This window comes from Jaculus jaculus, chromosome 18 (assembly GCF_020740685.1).
Source record: "Jaculus jaculus isolate mJacJac1 chromosome 18, mJacJac1.mat.Y.cur, whole genome shotgun sequence".
Lineage (NCBI taxonomy): Eukaryota > Metazoa > Chordata > Mammalia > Rodentia > Dipodidae > Jaculus > Jaculus jaculus.
The window spans coordinates 35,702,774-35,722,168 of record NC_059119.1 but is presented as its reverse complement, the minus strand read 5'-3'; the positions used below and the strand labels follow the sequence as shown (position 1 = coordinate 35,722,168).

Below are 19,395 nucleotides of genomic sequence, written 5' to 3'. Positions count from 1 at the left end.
AATGCGGCATAAATCCTGCTCTCTAAATCCAAAGAAAAACACTTCAAAGATAAATAGAACTAGCACACTAAATTCCATCTACCTCAATTTCAAATGAATAACCAAGTGAGTCAGCAATCAGAATATTTCAGCCCTGAAACTTGCTCAGTGCTTTCAAACTGAATATAAAATGAACATATTTTAGCCAGCTGAATGGGCTAGATACTTCAGAGAAAAACACATTTTATGTCTATAGATTGCTAAACCATGGCACATTCGAATTACCTGTGGTGGTAAGAGGTGTAGCTCAGTGATGCCTGAAGCTCTGGATTTGATCCTCAGCAAGCTCCCAAAATAAAAATTAAGCCGGGGGCTGGAGAGATGGCTCAACCATTAAGGTGCTTGCCTCTGAGGCATAAGGACCCGTTTGATTCTTGAGTACCCATGTAAAGCCAGATGCACAAAATGGCATATGCTTCTGGAGTTTATTTGCAGTGGCTGGAGGCCCTAGTACTCCCATTCTCTCTCTGTCTCCCAAATAAATGAAAAAATATTTTTTAAAAATTAAGCCAAAAGCCGGGTATGGTGGTATACACCTTTAATCCCAGCACCTGGGAGGCAGAGGTACAAGGATCAGCATGAGTTCAAGGCCACCCTGAGACTACGTGGTAAATCCCAGGTCAGCCTGAACCAGAGTGACACCCTACCTCAAAAAAAAAAAAAAAAAAAAAAAGCCAGGTGTGGTGGCACACATCAAAAATCCCATCACTCAGGAGGCTGAGGTGGGAATATCGCTGAGTTTGACGCCAGTGTGAGACTAATTCCAAGACAGACTGGGATAGAATAAGACCCTACTTTGAAAAAACACACAAAAGGGATACAAATTGGAAAGGAGGAGATCAAGTTATCATTATTTGCAGATGACATGATTCTACAAAGGATCCTAAAGACTCCACCAGCAAACTGTTAGAGCTGATGAACACCTATAGCCATGTAGCAGGAAACAAAATAAACACACAGAAGTCAGTAGCCTTCATATATGCTAACAACAAACACACAGAGGATGAAATCAAAGAATCACTCCCATTCACAATCGCATAAAAATAAATAATCTTGGAATAAACTTAACCAAGGAAGTGAAGGATCTCTACAATGAAAACTTTAAAACACTCAAGCAAGAAATTGCAGAAGACACTAGGAAATGGAAAAACATCCCTTGTTCCTGGATCAGAAGAATCAATATTGTGAAAATAGCAATCTACACATTTAATGCAATCCCCCTCAAAATTCCAATGGAATGCATTCTGCACGGAAATAGAAAAAAAAAATTCAAAAATTCATTTGGAATCACAAAAAACCTCAAATATCTAAAATAATACCGAGCAACAAAAATAAAGCTGGTGGTATCACCATACCTGATTTTAACCTATACTACAGAGCCATAGTAACAAAGACAGCATGGTACTGGCACAAAAGCAGACATGTAGATCAATAGAACAGAATAGAGGACCCAGATGTATGTAAGTCCAGGTAGCTATAGCCACCTGATATTCAATAAAAATGCCAAAAATACTCACTGGAGAAAAGACAGCCTCTTCAGCAAATGGTGCTGGGAAAACTGGATATTTATCTTCTTCTCTCTCTCCATGGACAAGAATTAAGTCCAAATGGATTAAAGACCTTAACATCAGACCTGAAACTCTGAAATTGCTAAAGGAGAAAGTAGGGGAAACCCTTCAACAATACTGGTCTTGGCAAAGACTTTCTAAATATAATCCCAGGGCCTTCAGCCACTGCAAATGAACTCCAGACGCATGCGCCACCTTGTGCATCTGGCTTATGTGGATCCTGGGGAATCAAACCTGGGTCCTTTGGCTTTGCAGGCAAGAGCATTAACCACTTAGCCATCTCTCCATTCCAATAAAAAAAATTTTTTTTTAATTCCATGACTGAAGTGGTCATAGGACCTAGTAGGAAAAACACTGCTGTTGTTTTGCTAAATGAACATAATGTACTGTAAAACTGCCTCATAATACTCATGGTTTATAAATTGGTTCCTGCACAGACTCATGACTGTGCAATGTAGTGAGAATAAGTGAATGTTAAATGCTCAGCCCTAAATAGAACATCCATATTACCCCCTTCAAGGCTCTGGGAACATATGCAAGAGGGTGTGGAAAGATTATAAAAGTTACAGGAAGGGGTGTACTGTTGAGGAACTGTCTTCCAGGTTTGACAGGGCCATTGTACTCTTAACTCTCAGTGGTTATAACTACCTACATAACATGGGCCCTGTCAGGCTGGAGAAATGGCTTAGCGGTTGAGTCACTTACCTGCAAAGCCTAAGGACCCAGGTTCAATTCCCCAGTACCTATGTAAGCCAGGTACACACAGGGGTGCATACATCTGGAGTTCATTTGCAGTGGCTACATGACCTGGTGCACCCATTCTCAGGGTATCTGCACCTCCTTTCTCTCCCTCAAATAAATATTTTTTAAAAAAGGGCTGGAGGGATGGCTTAGTGGTCAAGGCACTTGCCTGCAAAGCCAAAAGACCCAGGTTTGATTCCCTAGAACCCATGTAAGGCAGATATACAGGTGGCGCACGCATCTGGAGTTCATTTGCAGTGGCTGAAGGCCCTGGCATGGCCATTCTCTCCTTCTCCCCCTCCCCCCCCTCAAATTAATAAATAAATAAAAATTAAAAACAAGGTGGACATGATGGTCCACACCTTTTATCCCAGCACCCGGGAGGCAGAGGTAGAAGGATCACCATGAGGTTGAGCCCATCCTGAGATTACACAGTGAATTCCAGGTCAGCCTGAACTAGAGTGAAACCCTACTTCAAAAGAAAAAAAAAAAGAGCTGGTTGTGGCTCATACCTTTAATCCCAGCACTCAGAAGGCAGAGGCAGGAGGACTGCTGTGAGTTTGAGGCCACCCTGAGACTACACAGTGAATTCTAGGTCAACTGGGACTAGAGACACTACCTTGAAAAACAAACAAAAAACAAGATTGGCTTGTTCTCGAGGATTACAGGAAGTTAATGGTTGCTAGAGAGGTGAGGTCATGAGGCCTCACACCTCTAAGAGCATGAATAGTCAATTAATGATTGCTGGGGATGAAAAAGACATTTTCTTCAGTAGAATAGTTGTCCATGCCCTTGTAAGTAACTTCTCACCCATGCTCCTATAAGCAACCCTAGTGAAAAAACTCACTAGATCTCAAAAACAAAATGAAAACAAAAGCATTAAAGTTGAAGGGGACTAGCTGGGCGTGGTGGTGCACGCCTTTAATCCCAACACTCGGGAGGCAGAAGTAGGAGGATCGCCGTGAGTTCGAGGCCACCCTGAGACTACATAGTGAATTCCAGGTCAGTCTGGACTACAGTGAGACCCTACCTAAAAAAACAGAAACAAAAAAAAGTTGAAGGGGACTAGCTGAGAAAAGGATTAGCAGAAGAGAAGGATAAGAAAGACAAGGTAATGGGGAAAGTGAGGAAAAAGGTGTAATTTTTTTTTGTGTGTGTATGAGGTAGGGTCTCACTGTAGCCCAGGCTGACTTGGAATTCGCTCTTCTGGATACAGAAGCAAGAGTACCTGTGATCCCAGAGCACCTACAGCAACATGGAAACCACAACAGGAGAACACCCAAGCCCCGTGGACAAGTAAGCTGAGTGAACACAGTGAATGGAGACCCTGCCTCAAACAAAGCAGAGCACGGAGACACCCAGGTTGACCTCCGACCTCCACACGCACATGCACCACAAAACAGAACACACATACATACATGCACACAAAGATCATTATGCAATACTAACCATGTCTAAAGACAACGATTTCTATTTAGTTACATGTACATACATTTTTTTCAATGTATCAATGGCAATCATTTCAAGTATCACTCTCAGAATATGAGGGTAATATGATTGTGACATCTCTCACCACATCAGCTGCTATGGCTGGCTAAGTGTGTGTCCCCTCCCTCCCTCACATCACCATGTGCATCCCCCCAAAGCCGCACTCACAATCAACTTCCCCAAAATAGAGAAGGACCATTCTCCAGTCACAGATACATAATAAGCTGGGCTCACACTCTTGACCCTCCAAAAAAGCTCTTAACTGTCAATCTCACAAACCAAATAAGGCATGTGTGGTGGTGCATGCCATTCAGGAAGCCTGCTGGAAGTTCAAGGCCATCCCCTACTAGACAGACCCTAACTCAAAAAAGAGAGGACAGCAAAGATGGTTCAGTCATTAAAAGCATTTGTTTGCAGAGCCTGTTGAACCAAGTTCAATCCTCCCCAACACTCACATACAATTATACAGAAAGGAGAAGGGGGATTCGGGACAGGGACAAGAGGTGGTAGTGGGAGGGGATTATAACTTGTCTATATGGTATTGGCAATAAAAAGTTAAAAAAGAAGCCAGGTGTGATGGCACATGCCTTTAATCCCAGCACTGGGGAGGCAGAGGTAGGAGGATTGCTGTCAGTTCGAGGCCATCCTGAGACTCCATAGTGAATTCCAGGTCAGCCTGGGCTAGTGTGAGACCCTACCTTGAAAAAACAAAAAAGTTAAAAAGGAGATGGGTGTGGTGGCACACACCTTTAATCCCAACACTCGGGAGGCAGAGTTAGGAATATTGCCATGAGTTCAAGGCCACCTTGAGACTATATTGTTAATTCCAGGTCAGCTTGGACTAGAGTAAGACCCTACCTCAAAACAAACAAACAAAAAAGTTAAAAAAAAAAAAAAAAAGGGCTAGAGAGATGGCTTAGCAGTTAAGGTGCTTACCTGCAAAGCCTAAGAACCATGTTCGACTCTCCAGATCCCATGTAAACCAGTCACACAAAGGTGAGGCAAGTACAAGGTGACACCCACTCACTAGGTGGCGAAAACATCTGAAGTTCGATTGCAGTGTGAGGTCCTGGTGCACCAATTCCCCTCCCTTCCCCTCCTCCTCCCTCTCCCCCTCCTTCCTTCCCTCCTCTCTCAAGAAAAAAAATTACCAGGCGTGATGGGCACATCTTTAATCCCAGCATTTGGGAGGCAGAGGTAGGATCGTCATGAGCTTAAGGCCAGCCTGAGACTATATAGTGAATTATTACAGGTCAGCCTGGGCTAGAGCAAGATCCTACCTTGAAAAACCAAAACAAAGAAGAGACCCTGCCTGTGTCAAGATCGGTTGAAGACAAGTTGGGCATGGTGGGGCAAGGCATAGGAGGATCACCCTGAGTTCAAGGCCAGCCTAGAACTACAGTTGAGTTCCTGGTGAATATGGAATAGAGTGAGTCCCTGCCTTGAAAAAAAAAAAACCCAAAACAGAAAACCCATTAGGCTGGGGGTAGTGGCATACACCTTTAATTCCAGCACTCAGGAGGCAGAGGTAGAAGGATCACTGTGAGTTGGAGGCCACCCTGAGACTACTCAGTCAATTCCAGGTCACCCTGGGCTAGTGTGAGACTTTACCTTGAAAAAACCAGGGAAAAGAAAAAAACCATTAGAAGTGGGGCAGCTCAAACAAATGGCCACAGCACTTGGGAGGTCATGAGCTGTAGGCCTGCCTGAATTAGAATGAGAACCTGCCTGCATGTTGGTATACACCTTTAATCCCAGCACTTGGGAGATGGAGGTAGGAGGATTGATATGAGTTCAAGGCCACCCTGAGACTCCATAGTGAATTCCAGCCTGAGCTAGAGTGAGACCCTACCTCAAAAAAAAAACACACAAAAAAACTTTTTATCAGCACTCAGGAGGCAGAGGTAGGAGGATGATTGTGAGTTCAAGGCCACTCTGAGATGACATAGTGAATCTCAGGTCAGCCTGGGCTAGAGTGAGACACTACCTTGAAAAATAAATAAAAAAATAAAATTTGTTTTGTTTTGTTTTTCAAAGTAGGATCTCACTCTAGCCCTGGCAGACCTGGAATTCACTATGTAGTGTCAGGCTCAACAGTCATTCTCCCATTTCAGTGTCTGGAGTGCTGGAATTATGAGTGTACAACACCACACCCAGCATAAAAAAAAAAGTTATAAAAGAGCGTGTTGGATATGGTGGCACACACCTTTAATCCCAGCACCAGGGAGGCAGAGGTAGAAGGATCAATGTAAGTTCAAGGCCACCCTGCGACTACATAGTGAATTCCAGGTCAGCCTGGGCTAGAGTGAAACCCTACCTTGAAAAAAACAAAAGGGAGGAGGAGTGGAAGGGGAGGAGGGGGGGAGGAGGAGGAGGAGGAGAAGGAGAAGGAGGGGCTGGAGAGACGGCTTAGAAGTAAGGCATTTGCCTGCAAAAGCTAAGCACCCAAGTTCAATTCCCCAACACCCACATAAGGTGGTACATGCGTCTGGAGTTCATCTGCAGTGGCTAGGAGCTTTGGTGTGCTCATTCTCTATCTGCCTCTTTCTCTAGATAAATAAATAAATAAAAATTTAAAAATAAAGGGAGAAGAAAATAAAAACTAAGGCATCCCCAGCTAGTGCCATCTAGGATGGCAGCAGGAAGAGCTTAGCCAGCTGATAAAGAGCTGGCCATCCAAGCAGCCTTGGAGAAGCAGAGCAAGGTCAAGGGCAGGTCACCTGACTGAGGCGGAAGACAAACCTCCAGAGTCTGCTACTGTCTGTCCCTTTCTTCACCCACCCACTCAGATTCTTTTTGTTGTTTTTTTGAAGTAGGATCTCACTCTAGCCCAGGATGACCTGGGACTCACTCTATAGTTCCAACTGGGCCTCAGACTCACAGTGATCCTCCTACCTCTGCCTCACAAGTGCTGGGATTAAAGGCATGCGCCACCACATCCACTCCCTTCAGATTTTTTTTACGTTTTTTTTGTTTGTTTTGTTTTCTCGAGGTAGGGTCTCACTCTAGCTCAGGCTGACCTGAAATTCAGTGAGTAGTCTTAGGGTGGCCTCGAACTCATGTCTATCCTCCTACCTCTGCCTCCCAAGTACTGGGATTAAAGGTGTGCACCATCACGCCCAACTATTTTATGTTGTTTTGATGTGAATTGTTTTTGTTTTTGAAGCACCAACTCTATCTGGGTAAGGCTTTGCTTTGGAAGAGAACTACTGCATGAGGAATCCGTTCTGTGGCTCCTCCCTCTGTGGCCTAGCATGTCCATTCAGAGGTGGGCCAGGGTTGAGCTATCCTATGGCTTTAGGCCTGGCTCAGAGCAGCCCCACCCTCCAGGTGCACAAAACTGTTCCTCCAAAGTTTGAATGGTCTTGGTGGGGTCTGAATAGAAGTGTTCAATGTCACAGAACACAATGGAATTTCTTCCTTTAAAAGAAAATATAAAGGCCTGGTGTGGTATTGCACACCTTTAGTCCCAGCACTCAGAAGGCAGAGTGGATCACTATGAGTTCAAGACCAGCCTGAGACTACACAATGAATTCCAGGTCAGCTTGGGCTAGTGTGACACCCTACCTCGAAAAACCAAAAGAAAAAGAAACATATAAGGAAGGCCTGGAGAGATAGATGGCTTAGCAGTTAAAGCACTTGCCTGCAAAGCCTAAAGACCGGGGTTCAATCCCCCCCTTTCCACTTAAAGCCAGATGCACAAGGTGGTGCCTGCATTTCGAATTCAGTAAGTTGCAATGGCTAGAGGCCCTGGCATGCCCATTTGCTCTCTCAAATGAATAATTAAATAAGTAAATATGAATAAATAAAATTTGACTAGTTAGAATGAAGAGATTCAGTGGAAGGGGGACTCTGGAGAGAGGAAAGGGAGGTAGTGGGAGAAGCTTATGATCATGGTCTATTGTCTATATGTATACTAGGAACTGACCAAATATGGGACAGAATGGGTGAAAGGTTATCCTCTATAATATTATAAGAATTACTTGATCTTGCACATATAAAGTACTTACATGCAAGTACTTATACAATTCAAATCCTTATTATTACTTAACATAACCACCATAACTCAAAGATACTACCTTGGGGTGAAGGACCATGACATGCTTGCAGATTCTCCTGAGAGAGCAGTCCCAAGTAGCTGAGAACAACATATTTTGTTTCATAGTGAAATCCTAGAGGCACAGTAGTAGAAGACGCCATTGAACTGGTTGGCAGAGCTTCCAAGAAGTGTATTTAAAGTTGTACAAAACCTAAAAAGAGAAAAAGTATTTTCAGTTGAAAGTTTATTACATGCCAGTAATTTTCCTATTGCTTCCAAATATTCAACTAATTACAAAAGAAAAAAAAAGTCTCACACTTTTCTTTCCAGTAATCTCTACAAGTGTAACACTGGATAAAGCTCCTGTCATATAAACCTGAGTACTGGGCTGGAGGGACAGCTTAGCAGTTAAGACGTTTGCCTGCAAAGCCAAAGGACCTAGGTTTGATTCCTCAGGACCCACATCAGCCAGATGGACAAGGTGGCACATGCATCTGGAGTCTGTTTGCAGTGGCTGGAGGCCCTGGAGCATCCCTTCTCTCTCTTTCTCTGTCAAATAAATAAATAAATAAAATAAAAATAAAATATTAAAAAAAAAATAAATAAACCTGAGTACTGACTTCAGAGTCCCAGGCACCTATCAGGCCCAGCACCCTAACTGTGGAACTGAGAGAAAGAAACAGAATTTTCCTGATGCTCAATTATCTGGATGACAAGAGATTCTACCCCAGAAAATTGTCCTCTGATCTCCATACATATGCACACACACACAATGCGAACACATACACTAAAAAATAAAAGGCATGGTGGCACATGCCTTTAATTCCAGCACTCGGGAGGCAGAGGTAGGAGGATCACCAAGAGTTTGAGGCTGCCCTGAGATTGCATAGTGAATTCCAGGTCAGCCTAGGCTACAGTGAGACCCTACCTCGGAAAACCAAAAACAAACTCCAGATGTGTGCATCATGTTGTGTATCTGGCTTTCATGGGTACTGGGGAATCAAACCTGGTCTCTAAGGTTTTCCAAGAAAGCCCCTCACATATAGTTTTTAAGGCTTTCAAAGTTTGTGGTTTGGGGAATAGACCCAGGGTTTCTGAATGCTAGGAAGTGCTCTACAACTGAGCTGTATCACCAACTCCTCTTCATTTTGAGACAGGGCCTCACTAAGTTGCCTGACTGGTCTTGAACTTATTTTCCTGCACAAGCTTCTTCTAAATAGCTGGGTTACAAGCATAAGCCTCCTAAATATTTCCCCCAAATACACGTGTTAGAAACTGAACCCCTACATTATGTTCATGGTACTTGGAAATAGTGCCCTTGGGAGGTAATGAGGATTGGATGAGATCATGATTGTTGATCTCCCACGATGGCACTGGTAGCTGTGCAAGAAGAAGGCCCGAGGGAGCATGCTACCTTCCAATGTGATGGGTGCCCTCTGCAATACTGACCAGATGCAGGTGACATGCTCACCGGCTACCCAGCTTTCAGACTAGGAGTTAAATACAACTCTAGCTTTTTTCAATTTTTTAAGGTTTTTTGGTATAGGGTGTCACTCTAGCCCAGGCTGAACAATAATTCACTATAAAGATTTAGGGTGGCCTTGAACTCAGTGATCCTCCTACCTTGTCATCCCAAGTGCTTGAATAAAGGCGTATTCCTTCTATCTACATCTGCCTCTTTATTTCTCTCTCAAATAAATAAACTATGTTAAAAAATTTTTAAATGAAATAAAAATACTGGGCTGGAGAGATGACTTAGTGGCTTAAGTGCTTGCCTGGAAAGCCTACGGACCCAGGTTCCATTCTCCAGTACCCATGAAGGCCAAATGCACAAGGTGGCACATATATCTGGAGTTTGTTTGAAGTGGCTAGAGACCATGGTGTGATCACTTTCTCTATATATCTGCCTCTTTTGCTCTCAAATAAATAAAACAACAAATTTTCAAATGAGGGCTGGAGAGATGACTTAGCAATAAAGGTGTTTGCCTGCAAAGTCAAAGGACCTCGGTTGGATTTCCCAGGACCTTCATAAGCCAGATGCACAGGCTGGTCTAGAGTTTGTTTGCAGTGGCTGGAAGCCCTGGCACACCCATTCTCTCTTTCTCTTTCTCTGCCTCTTTCCCTCTCTCGTTCTCTAAAATGATAAATATTTGTTAAAAACTTTAAAAAATAAAAAATAAATTTAAAACAATTTTTTAATGAAATAAAGCCAAGCATGGTAGCACATACCTTTAATCCTAGCACTAAGGAGAGAGGCAGAGGAAGAAGGATCATCATGAGTTCCAGGCCACCCTGAGACTACACAGTGAATTCCAGGTCAGCCTGGGTAGAGTGACACCTTACCTTAAAAAATAAAAATAAAAAATAAGGGTCAGAGGGCTGGAGAGATGGCTTAGCGGTTAAGCGCTTGCCTGTGAAGCCTAAGGACCCCGGTTCGAGGCTCGGTTCCCCAGGTCCCACGTTAGCCAGATGCACAAGGGGGCGCACGCGTCTGGAGTTCGTTTGCAGAGGCTGGAAGCCCTGGCGCGCCCATTCTCTCTCTCTCCCTCTATCTGTCTTTCTCCCTGTGTCTGTCGCTCTCAAATAAATAAATAAAAATTAAAAAAAAAAAATAAGGGTCAGAGAGATGATTTAGTGGTTAAGACACTTGCCTACAAAGCCAAGGTATCCAGGTTCGATTCCATAGGACCCACGTAAGCCATACGCACATGATGGCACATGTATCTGGAGTTTATTTGCAGCAGCTGAAGGTCCTGGCACACCCATTCTCTATCTGCCTCTTTTACGCTCTCTCTCAAATCAAATAAAATAAAGTTTACTTTTTAACTTTTTAAAAAAAGGACGCCAGGGCTGGACAGATGGCTTAGCAGTTAAGGCGTTTGCCTGCAAAGCCAAATGATCCTGGTTCAATTCTCCAGGACCCACATAAGCCAGATGCACAAGGGGACACATGCATCTGGAGTTCATGTGCAGTGGCTGGAAGCCCTGGAGTGCCCATTCTCTCTCTCTCTCTCTCTCAAATAAATAAACAAATTATATATACACACACACAAATCTATATATGTGTATATACACACACACACACACACATACATATATATGAAGCCAGGCATGGTAATGCACACCTTTAATCACAGCACTCAGAAGAAAGAGGTAGAAAGATCCCCATGAATTCAAGGACATCCTGAGAGTACATAGTGAATTCTAGGTCGGCCTGGGCTAGAGTGAGACCCTACGTTGAAAAAAGAATTTTTTTTTTAATTGAAATAAATGTGTGTGCCACCATGCCTAGCATTATTGTTTATTTTGTGGGTTTCCTCTTTCTCATTCATTCATTCATTCATTCATTCCCTCTCTCTCTCCCCCTCTCCCTCTCTCTCTCTCTCTCTCTGATTGCAAATAAATAAATAAATGAAAATAAAATTTTAAGGGCTGGAAAAATGGTTTGGTGGTTAAATTACTTGCCTATGAAGCTGAAGGACCCAGGTTCAACTCCCCAGTACACACATAAGCCAGATGCACAGGTGACACAAGGATCTGGAATTTGTTTGCGGAGTGCCTAAAGGCCATGGAACACCTATTCTCTATTTTATCTGTTTCTCTCTCTCTCAAATAAGTAAATAAAAAGATATTTTTTAAAAAGATATGCCAAGTTGGGCATGGTGGCTCACACCTTTAATCCCAGCACTTGAGAGGCAGAGGTAGGAGGACTGCCATGAGTTCCAGGCCACCCTGAGACTACACAGTGAATTCCATGTCAGCCTGGGCTAGAAAAAGACCCTACCTCAAAAAAAAAAAAAAAAAAAAAAAAAGGAAAAAAAGGGGAGGGGAACTAGAAAGATGGCTTAGCAGTGAAAACACTTGCCTGTGAAGCGTAAAGACCCAGGTTCAATTCCCCAGTACCTAGGTAAGCCAGATGCACAAGGTGCTGCATGTGTCTGGAGTTTATTTGCAGAGGCTGGAGACCCTGGCATGTCCATTCTCTGTGTGTGTTCCCCTCTCTCTCTGTCAAATTATATAAATTTTAAAAGTCTTTAAAATATATACATGTGTGTGTGTGTGTGTGTGTATACTTGCCAAATGAAGTCAGATATGGTGTCTCACACCATTTAATCCCAGCACTCAGAAGGCTGAGAGGAGGATCACTGTGAGTTTAAGACCAGTCTGAGCTACAGCACAAGCTCAATGTTAGCCTGCACTAGAGTGAGATCCTGCTTCAAAGAAAAGACCAAAAAGGGTTATCCCTCTAAGTACACTTACTTTCCTCAAAACATTCTACAGTGCTGTGGTCGTTTGAGTAGTTGTCCCCTATAAACTTAGGTGTTCTCGATGCTAGGTTCCCTAGCTGATGGCAATTAGAAATTAACACTTCCTGGAGGGAGCGTATTGTTGGGGAAGGGCTTACAGGTGTTATAGCCAGTTTCCTCATGCCAGTGTTTGGCTGGCTCTCCTGTTAATATAGTCCATCTTATGTTGGCCAGGGGATGATATCCACCCTCTGCTCATGTCGTCGTTTTCCCTGCCATCATGGAGCTCCCCCCTGTAGCCTGTAAACCAAAATAAATCTTTCTTCCCACAAGCTGCTCTTGGTTGGATGATTTCTATCAGCAATGGGAACCTGACTGCAACAGTAAAGTGGTACCGAGTGGTGGGATTGCTGCTAGAATCCTGACTATGTGGCTTTGGCCTTTTGGAGCTGATTTTCAAGAGAAATGTGGAAGGATTTGAAACTTTGGCCTAAGAGATGCCTTGCAATGCTGTAAGTACAGCTTGATGGACTATTCTGGTCAGAGTTGAAAGGCCTGAATACAGTAAGAACTATGGACTGTGAGGTTTGGCTAATGAGGTGAGAAAAAGCTTTGCTTGGACTGGGCTAGCAGTTTGTGTGAAAGCTTGCTGTTATGCCCGTGTCCTGAGAAATTGTGGAGGGTTGCTCTGAGTATAAATGAACTGGTGTGAACAGAGGGATACAGCACAGAAAGAAAAATCTTTAGGTGAACTGCTGCCCATTCAGCTGCAATTGAGATTACAACCTTTGAGTTTGGGCCAGATGACCTGTACTGGGGCAACAAGAAGAATGTCGACTCTTTTGAAGGGGCCTGAGTGCTCAAGGAGTGTCCTGTTCTTCAAAGTCTGCTTTATTCCGCTCTGGATTAGCAAATTGGCACCCTACCTGGTATTGTGGAGTATAAGAAATGCAGGAAAGAGAGGGTCATTGAGTTTGCAACACAGTCTTATGTTTTGGAAATGGCCATGGGCAGTGTGAATGAAGCAGGTTTGTTGGATGCCTGCATGGAGACCCCATGGGGCCAAGAAGATGAACTGTGGATTGCAGTGGAGACCCAGTGGAGATGCCGAGAACATGAGACGGCTGCCAAGGAGAGCTGCTGGACCCGCATAAAGTTTTTCAGGACTGAGTAGCCTAGCTGGAGGAGCGGAATTGGAATGCCAGAGACTTGTTGCTGGTTAGAGTTATCGGACTTGCACTGACTAGAGTTGTTGGACTTGAAGCTACAGAGTTTGATGTTTTCCCTGGTTCTTTTAACTCTTGTATTGGTTGAATATTTCTTTGCTATGTCCAATGCATCTTTTGGAACATGGATGTTTACTTTGTGCCATCATTGTGTTTTTTGGTATTATGGCTCTGTTAAAATATCTTGGATTATGGGGATGTATGAACATCATTGGAACTGACAAAAAAAAAAAAAATGGGGACTTTTAAAGTTGGATGAATGTATTGCATTTTACGTTATGTATGGTTATCAGTTTATAGGGGCCAGGGGCGGAATGTGGTGGTTTAATTCAGGTGTCCCCATAAACTTAGGTGTTCTGAATGCTAGGTTCCCAGCTGATGGAGATTTGGGATTTAAAGCCTCCAGGAGGGAGTGTTATTGTTGGAAGTAGGCTTATGGATGTTATAGCCAGTGTTTGGCACACCCTCTGCTCATGCCATTGTTTTCCCATGCCATCGTGGGGCTTCCCCTCGTGCCTGTAAGCCAAAATAAACTTCTTTTTCCCAGAAGCTGCTCTTGGTTGGGTGGTGATCTCTACCAGCAATGTGAACCTGACTGCAACAAGTGCCTAATTTGTAGAAAATAGGAGGAAAGAAAGAGCATTCCAAGGTGAAGGAATAGCATGGGAATGGCATTGCTGTGAGACTTCCTGTCATGTGAAAAGAATGGTGAGAAGTTCAAGGTGGCTGAGAAGCAGTATGTGTAAGGAGTGACAGATCAAACTGTAAAGATTTTAATTATCAATATATGTATTCCCCTTTTTATATGTATTTATATATGAGAGACAGAGAATATGGGTACACCAGGGCCTCTAGACATGGCACGTGCATCTGGCTTATATGAGTTCTGGGTAATAAACCAGAGTTCTTAGGCTTCCCAGACAAGCACCTTAACTGCTAAACCATCTCTCCAGCCCCTGTCTGTATCTCTCTGCTTGTAAATAAATAAATTTAAAAATATATTTGTTTTGATTATTTTTTCCAAGGTAGTGTCTCATTGTAGCCCAGGCTTGTCTGGGATTCACTATATATAGTCTCAGGGTGGCCTCAAACTCAAGGCAATCCTCCTACTTCTCCCTCCTGAGTGCTGGGACTAAAGGTATGCAACACCATGGCCAGCTAATAAAAATATTTTTTAAAAAAAACAGTATGTAAGGACAATATTTTAATAAATCTGTAAATTCAGGCTGCAGATACAGCTCAGTGCTAGAATACTTGTCCAGAATTCTAGAAGACTAGAGCTTCATGCTCAGCAATGCAAAAAAGAAAAAAAAAAAAAAAAAGAGCCGGACATGGTGTTAAGAGCTACCCCAAACTATTTTCCTTCAGCAGTGGGCGTTCACAGATTATGTATTCACAAAGGAATTCCTCAAATGCAATCCTTTCCCTTACTCAAGAGAATCTGACTTTCACAGTATTTTTGAGGAAAAAAAATTCAGTATATACTATTCCACTTCCAAGTACACACCAGACAAACATATAAACACATCTACATAAAAACTTGAACAAGACATGGTGGCGCACGCCTTTAATCCCAGCACTTGGGAGGCAGAGGTAGGAGGATTGATTGCCAGGAGTTCGAGGCCACCCTGAGACTACATAGTTAATTCCAGGTCAGCCTGGACCACAGTGAGGCCCTACCTCGAAAAAAAAAAAACTCACACGTGATTTTTTAAAGTAGTTTTACATGTAAGAGCCAAAAAGTGAAATAAGCCTCAACTGACAGACAACTGTTATAAATATGTACAGGTGTAGTTGTACCTGCAGGAAACTGAGGAAAGAGGACTGCTTGAGGCTAAATTCAAGACCTTGTCTCAAAGCTGTGCATGGTGGTTCTTGTCTGTAAAACCAGCACTTTGGAGAAGAGACAGGAAAATCTCACGTCTGAGACCAATGTATACAGTCTGTCTCAAGATGGGCATGGTGAAGCACATCTTTAATCCCAGCACTCAGGAGGTAAGGAAGATTGCTGGGAGTTCCAGGCTGAGACCAGAGTTTAAAAAAAAACAAAACAGAATGTCTACTGACAGGCTTGGTTGGACACACCTGTAGTATTATGTATATCCTGAGTTCAAGGCCAGCAAGGACTACATCTCAAGGAAAAAAACAAACACAAGAATCACTGCCAAGTGTACAGGGCTTCTTTAAGAGGTGATGAAAACTGTAGTCATGGTTACACAACCCTGTAGATATTGCACAACTGTGAACTGTGTAACACATCCAGTGTGTCTCAACAAAGCTGCCACAGTGAGGCCAACTTACAGCTACAGCGCTCGGGAGGCGGAGACAGGAGAATCATAAACACAAAGTTATCGTCAGCTTCAAGCGATACTCCTCTTCCTGCCTTAGGTTCCCAGTACTGAGTCTTGGAAACATAAACCATCAGGCCTAGCTTCACTTTTCTTCTTCTTCTTTTTAATATTTTATTATTTATTTAACAAAGAGGGAAAGAGAGAATGGGCACACCAGGGCCTCCAGCCACTGCAAGTGAACTCCAGACGTGTGCGCCCCTTGTGCATCTGGCTAATGTAGATACTGGGTCCTTTGGCTTTGCAGGCAAATGCCTTCACTGCTAAGCCATCCCTCCAGCCCCACTTTTCTTCTTTTAAAAGCTGGCCAGGGGTGGTGCCTCATGCCCTTAATCCCAGACTCAGGAGGCAGAGTTAGGAGGAGCGCTGTGAGTTTGAAATCAGCCTGGGGCTGTTACAGGTTACAGAGTGTTCCAGGTCAGCCTGAGCTAGAGTGAGACCCTGCTTAAAAAAAAAAAAAAAAAAAGGCAGGGTTGCACACATCTGTAACCCCAGCTCTGGGAAGGAAGAGACAAGAGAATAGCTGGGTTCTCCCATCAGCAAGCCTAGCCAAAAGTTACAGAGCTCCTGGTTCCACAACACACCATGTCTCAAGGACACAGTGAAGAGCACCACCTCTGGCCACCACAGGAGTGCACCCAGAACTTGCAACTACGTGCACATGCGTGCTCTCTCTAATAAATAAATAAAATAGTAAAAGAAAAAAAATATATACCAAGCCTGGTAGTTGGGAGGTGGAGGGAGGATCAGAAGTTCAATCCCAGTCTGGACTACATAAGACCCAGTCTAAGAGCCATCTGAAAAAAAAAAAAAAAACAAAACTTAAACATGCTACCTTTAGGGTTGGGGAGATGGCTTAGCAGCTAAGGCACTTACTTGCAAAGCCAAAGGACCTATGTTCAATTCCCCAGTACCCAAGTAAGCCAGACGCACAAAGTGACATATGTGTCTGGAATTCGTTTGCAGTGGATGGAGGCCCTGGCGCGCCCATTCTCTATCTGTTTGTCTGTCTCTCTCTCTCTCTCAAATAAATAAAAATATTTTTTAAATGCTACTTGAGCCTGGCATGGTGGTGCATGCCTTTAATCCGAGCATTCGGGGAGGCAGAGGTAGGAGGATCACCCTGAGACTACATAGTGAATTCCAGGTCAGCCTGGTGAAACCCTACCTCAAAAAAACAAAAACAGGGTTGGAGATGGCTTAGCGGTTAAGCGCAAGCAGGACCCACGTTAGCCAGATGCACAAGGGGGCGCACACGTCTGGAGTTCGTTTGCAGTGGCTGGAGGCCCTGGCATGCCCATTCTCTCTCTCTCTCTGTCACTCTCATATAAACAAAAATGAACAAAACAAATAAATAAAAAGGAAAAATCAAAAACATGCAGGGTACATTTATGGATACACACAAAATTTCAAGTGACTCTCTACATACACAAACACTGCTTTTCGGTGTGCTACAGAAAGGGGAGGTGTCTGAAGGGTGTGGCAACGAATCTAAGGTCACCAAACAAGTCAGGACCAGAGAGCAACATTCTGGTTATAAGAAGATTCCAAGGGAAATATTAATGAAAATTTCGCAGCAAGTTGGCTTTTTTTTTTTTTTTTTAATACAAGGAAGAAAAAAAGATGGGTCAACGTAGTTCAAAACTTCTAAGCACTCGGGAGGCAGAGGTAGGAGGATCGCCGACAGTTTGAGGCCACCCTGAGACTACATAGTGAATTCCAGGTTAGATGAGACCCCCACCTCAAAACAACAAAAAATTCTATACAGGGACAATAAGTCTTTTGGATAAACAAATACTTGTGTCTGGGAGTGGTAAAGAGCTTAACATATGAAGCAAGAGCATGTGGGTTTCTGAAGAGATAGCAATTTTAACCCTAAGCTTAGGTTAAATAACGAATTATTGGGAACGACATAGCGTCCTAAGAGTGTGAAAGCGGGTTTCACAGGGGAGACGGAGTGTCAAAACAGCGGAAGATTGAAACAAGACTTCTTAACGCGAAAAGAATCGACTGGGACCGGCACAGCGAAGCCCCGTGGTGGTCCGGAAAGTGGACCGCGGCGCGAGCTCGCGCGGGGCGCCCAACCCGGGCCCGGGAACCCGGCGGCCGGCCCACGCCCGCGGACAGCGCCCAGCGCCCGGCGCCCCGCGAAGCCCCGGCGAGGCGCGAGGCCGACACTCACACTCACGCACGCACGCACGCGCACGCCCCGCTCTCGCACGCGTCGGGGGGCAAGCGGCGGTGCAGTCCAGGGACACCTCAGTCCCCGATGGAAACCGCGTCCCTCCCGCCTCGCTGTGCCGGGACGCCGCGGGCCTCACCTGAGCCGGCCGTAACCCACGGGAACGAAGCACGCGGCGGCGGCGGCGGCAGCGGGCGCTTCCCACGGGTTCCCCGAGCGCCGGCCCTAATCTACCGCCGCCGCCATGTTGAAGGTGAGGTCACCCCGGCGCGCTTGCGTCACGCCGGCGGGCGTGAGTGCGTGCGTGCGGACGAGGAGCGTGCTGCGGGCGGGCGGGGGGGGGGAGTGCGTGCGTGCGTGCGTGCGGATGAGGAGCGTGCTGCGGGCGGGGGGTGCGTGCGTGCGTGCGTGCGGACGAGGAGCGTGCTGCGGACGGGCGGGGGGGGGTGTGCGTGCGTGCGTGCGGACGAGGAGCGTGCTGCGGGCGGGGGGTGCGTGCGTGCGTGCTTGCGGACGAGGAGCGTGCTGCGGGCGGGCGGGGGGGGGGGTGTGCGTGCGTGCGTGCGGACGAGGAGCGTGCTGCGGGCGGGGGGTGCGTGCGTGCGTGCTTGCGGACGAGGAGCGTGCTGCGGGCGGGCGCGCCTCCGTGCGCGCGCGCGGGCTACGGAAGAGGGCGATGGTGGCCGCGGAGGCGGTCCGGGCGTCCTGGTCGGCTGTTGCGGGCCTCTCGCCGGCCATGCCCCGCACGGGCCGAGGTAGACCCGCGGCGGCAGGAGCAGGACCGAGCGCGGGAAGCTGCCCCTAAGCCAGGCGCCGCAGCAGCCGCCTGGGGCCGAGCTTCTCTGAAAGCATGGCTCCCACGCCAGCGTGAGTGAAGGAGTGTGTGTTCCGCACCGAAGTGGAATCGCGCCCCAGAGAAACTGCTGCTTGCTGCGGTGTTCGCTGGGGTTTTACTCCTACGTTATAGTGTTTACAGCCGAGGGCCGGCGTGAGCGAGCACCTGGCTTACAGAAGCTGGAACTGACAGCTTGTGCAATCTACAGGATTCAACACATTTTTTTTCAAAACATGCGTGTGGGGCTGGAGCAATCGATGGCCAAGCGGTGAAGGCGCTTGCGTGCGAAGCCTAAGGACCTGGGCTCATGCCCCAGTAAGTCAGATGCACAAGGTGCCATACGCTTGTGGATTTTGTTTGCAGTGGCTAGAGGCCCTGCCACACCCGTTTTCTCTACTCCCTCCCCCCCATCTCAAATAAATAAAACATTTTTAAAATATATTTCATTTACTTTTGAGAGAGAATGAGCGCGCCAGGACCTACAGCCACCAAACGAACTCCAGACACGTGCACCCCATTGTGCATCTGGCTTGCGTGGGTCTTGGGGAATCGAACCGGGATCTTTGCCTTTGCAGGCAAACGCTTTAATCGCTACACCATCTGTCCAGCCCAAATAAAATGTTTTGTCTTTTTACATTTTTTTTTTATTTTACATATTTGAGAGCGACAGACACAGAGAGAA

General features: G+C 45.4%; 1 protein-coding gene across 5 annotated transcripts in view; it reads right to left on the bottom strand.

Annotated features, from left to right (window-relative positions):
- The window catches only part of Bcl2l13 (BCL2 like 13), a 53,907-nt gene extending 35,764 nt beyond the window's left edge, over positions 1–18,143 (bottom strand). For all 5 annotated transcript variants that reach the window (XM_045137636.1, XM_045137637.1, XM_045137638.1 and 2 more), the window contains exons 1-2: positions 18,018–18,143; positions 7,916–8,086 (exon numbers count right to left, since the gene is read on the bottom strand). In XM_045137636.1, coding sequence (XP_044993571.1) covers positions 7,916–8,036 — 121 coding nt within the window. In that variant the 5' untranslated portion in view covers positions 8,037–8,086; positions 18,018–18,143. The remainder of the gene's footprint in view (positions 1–7,915; positions 8,087–18,017) is intronic.
- Positions 18,144–19,395: the final 1,252 nt, after the last annotated feature.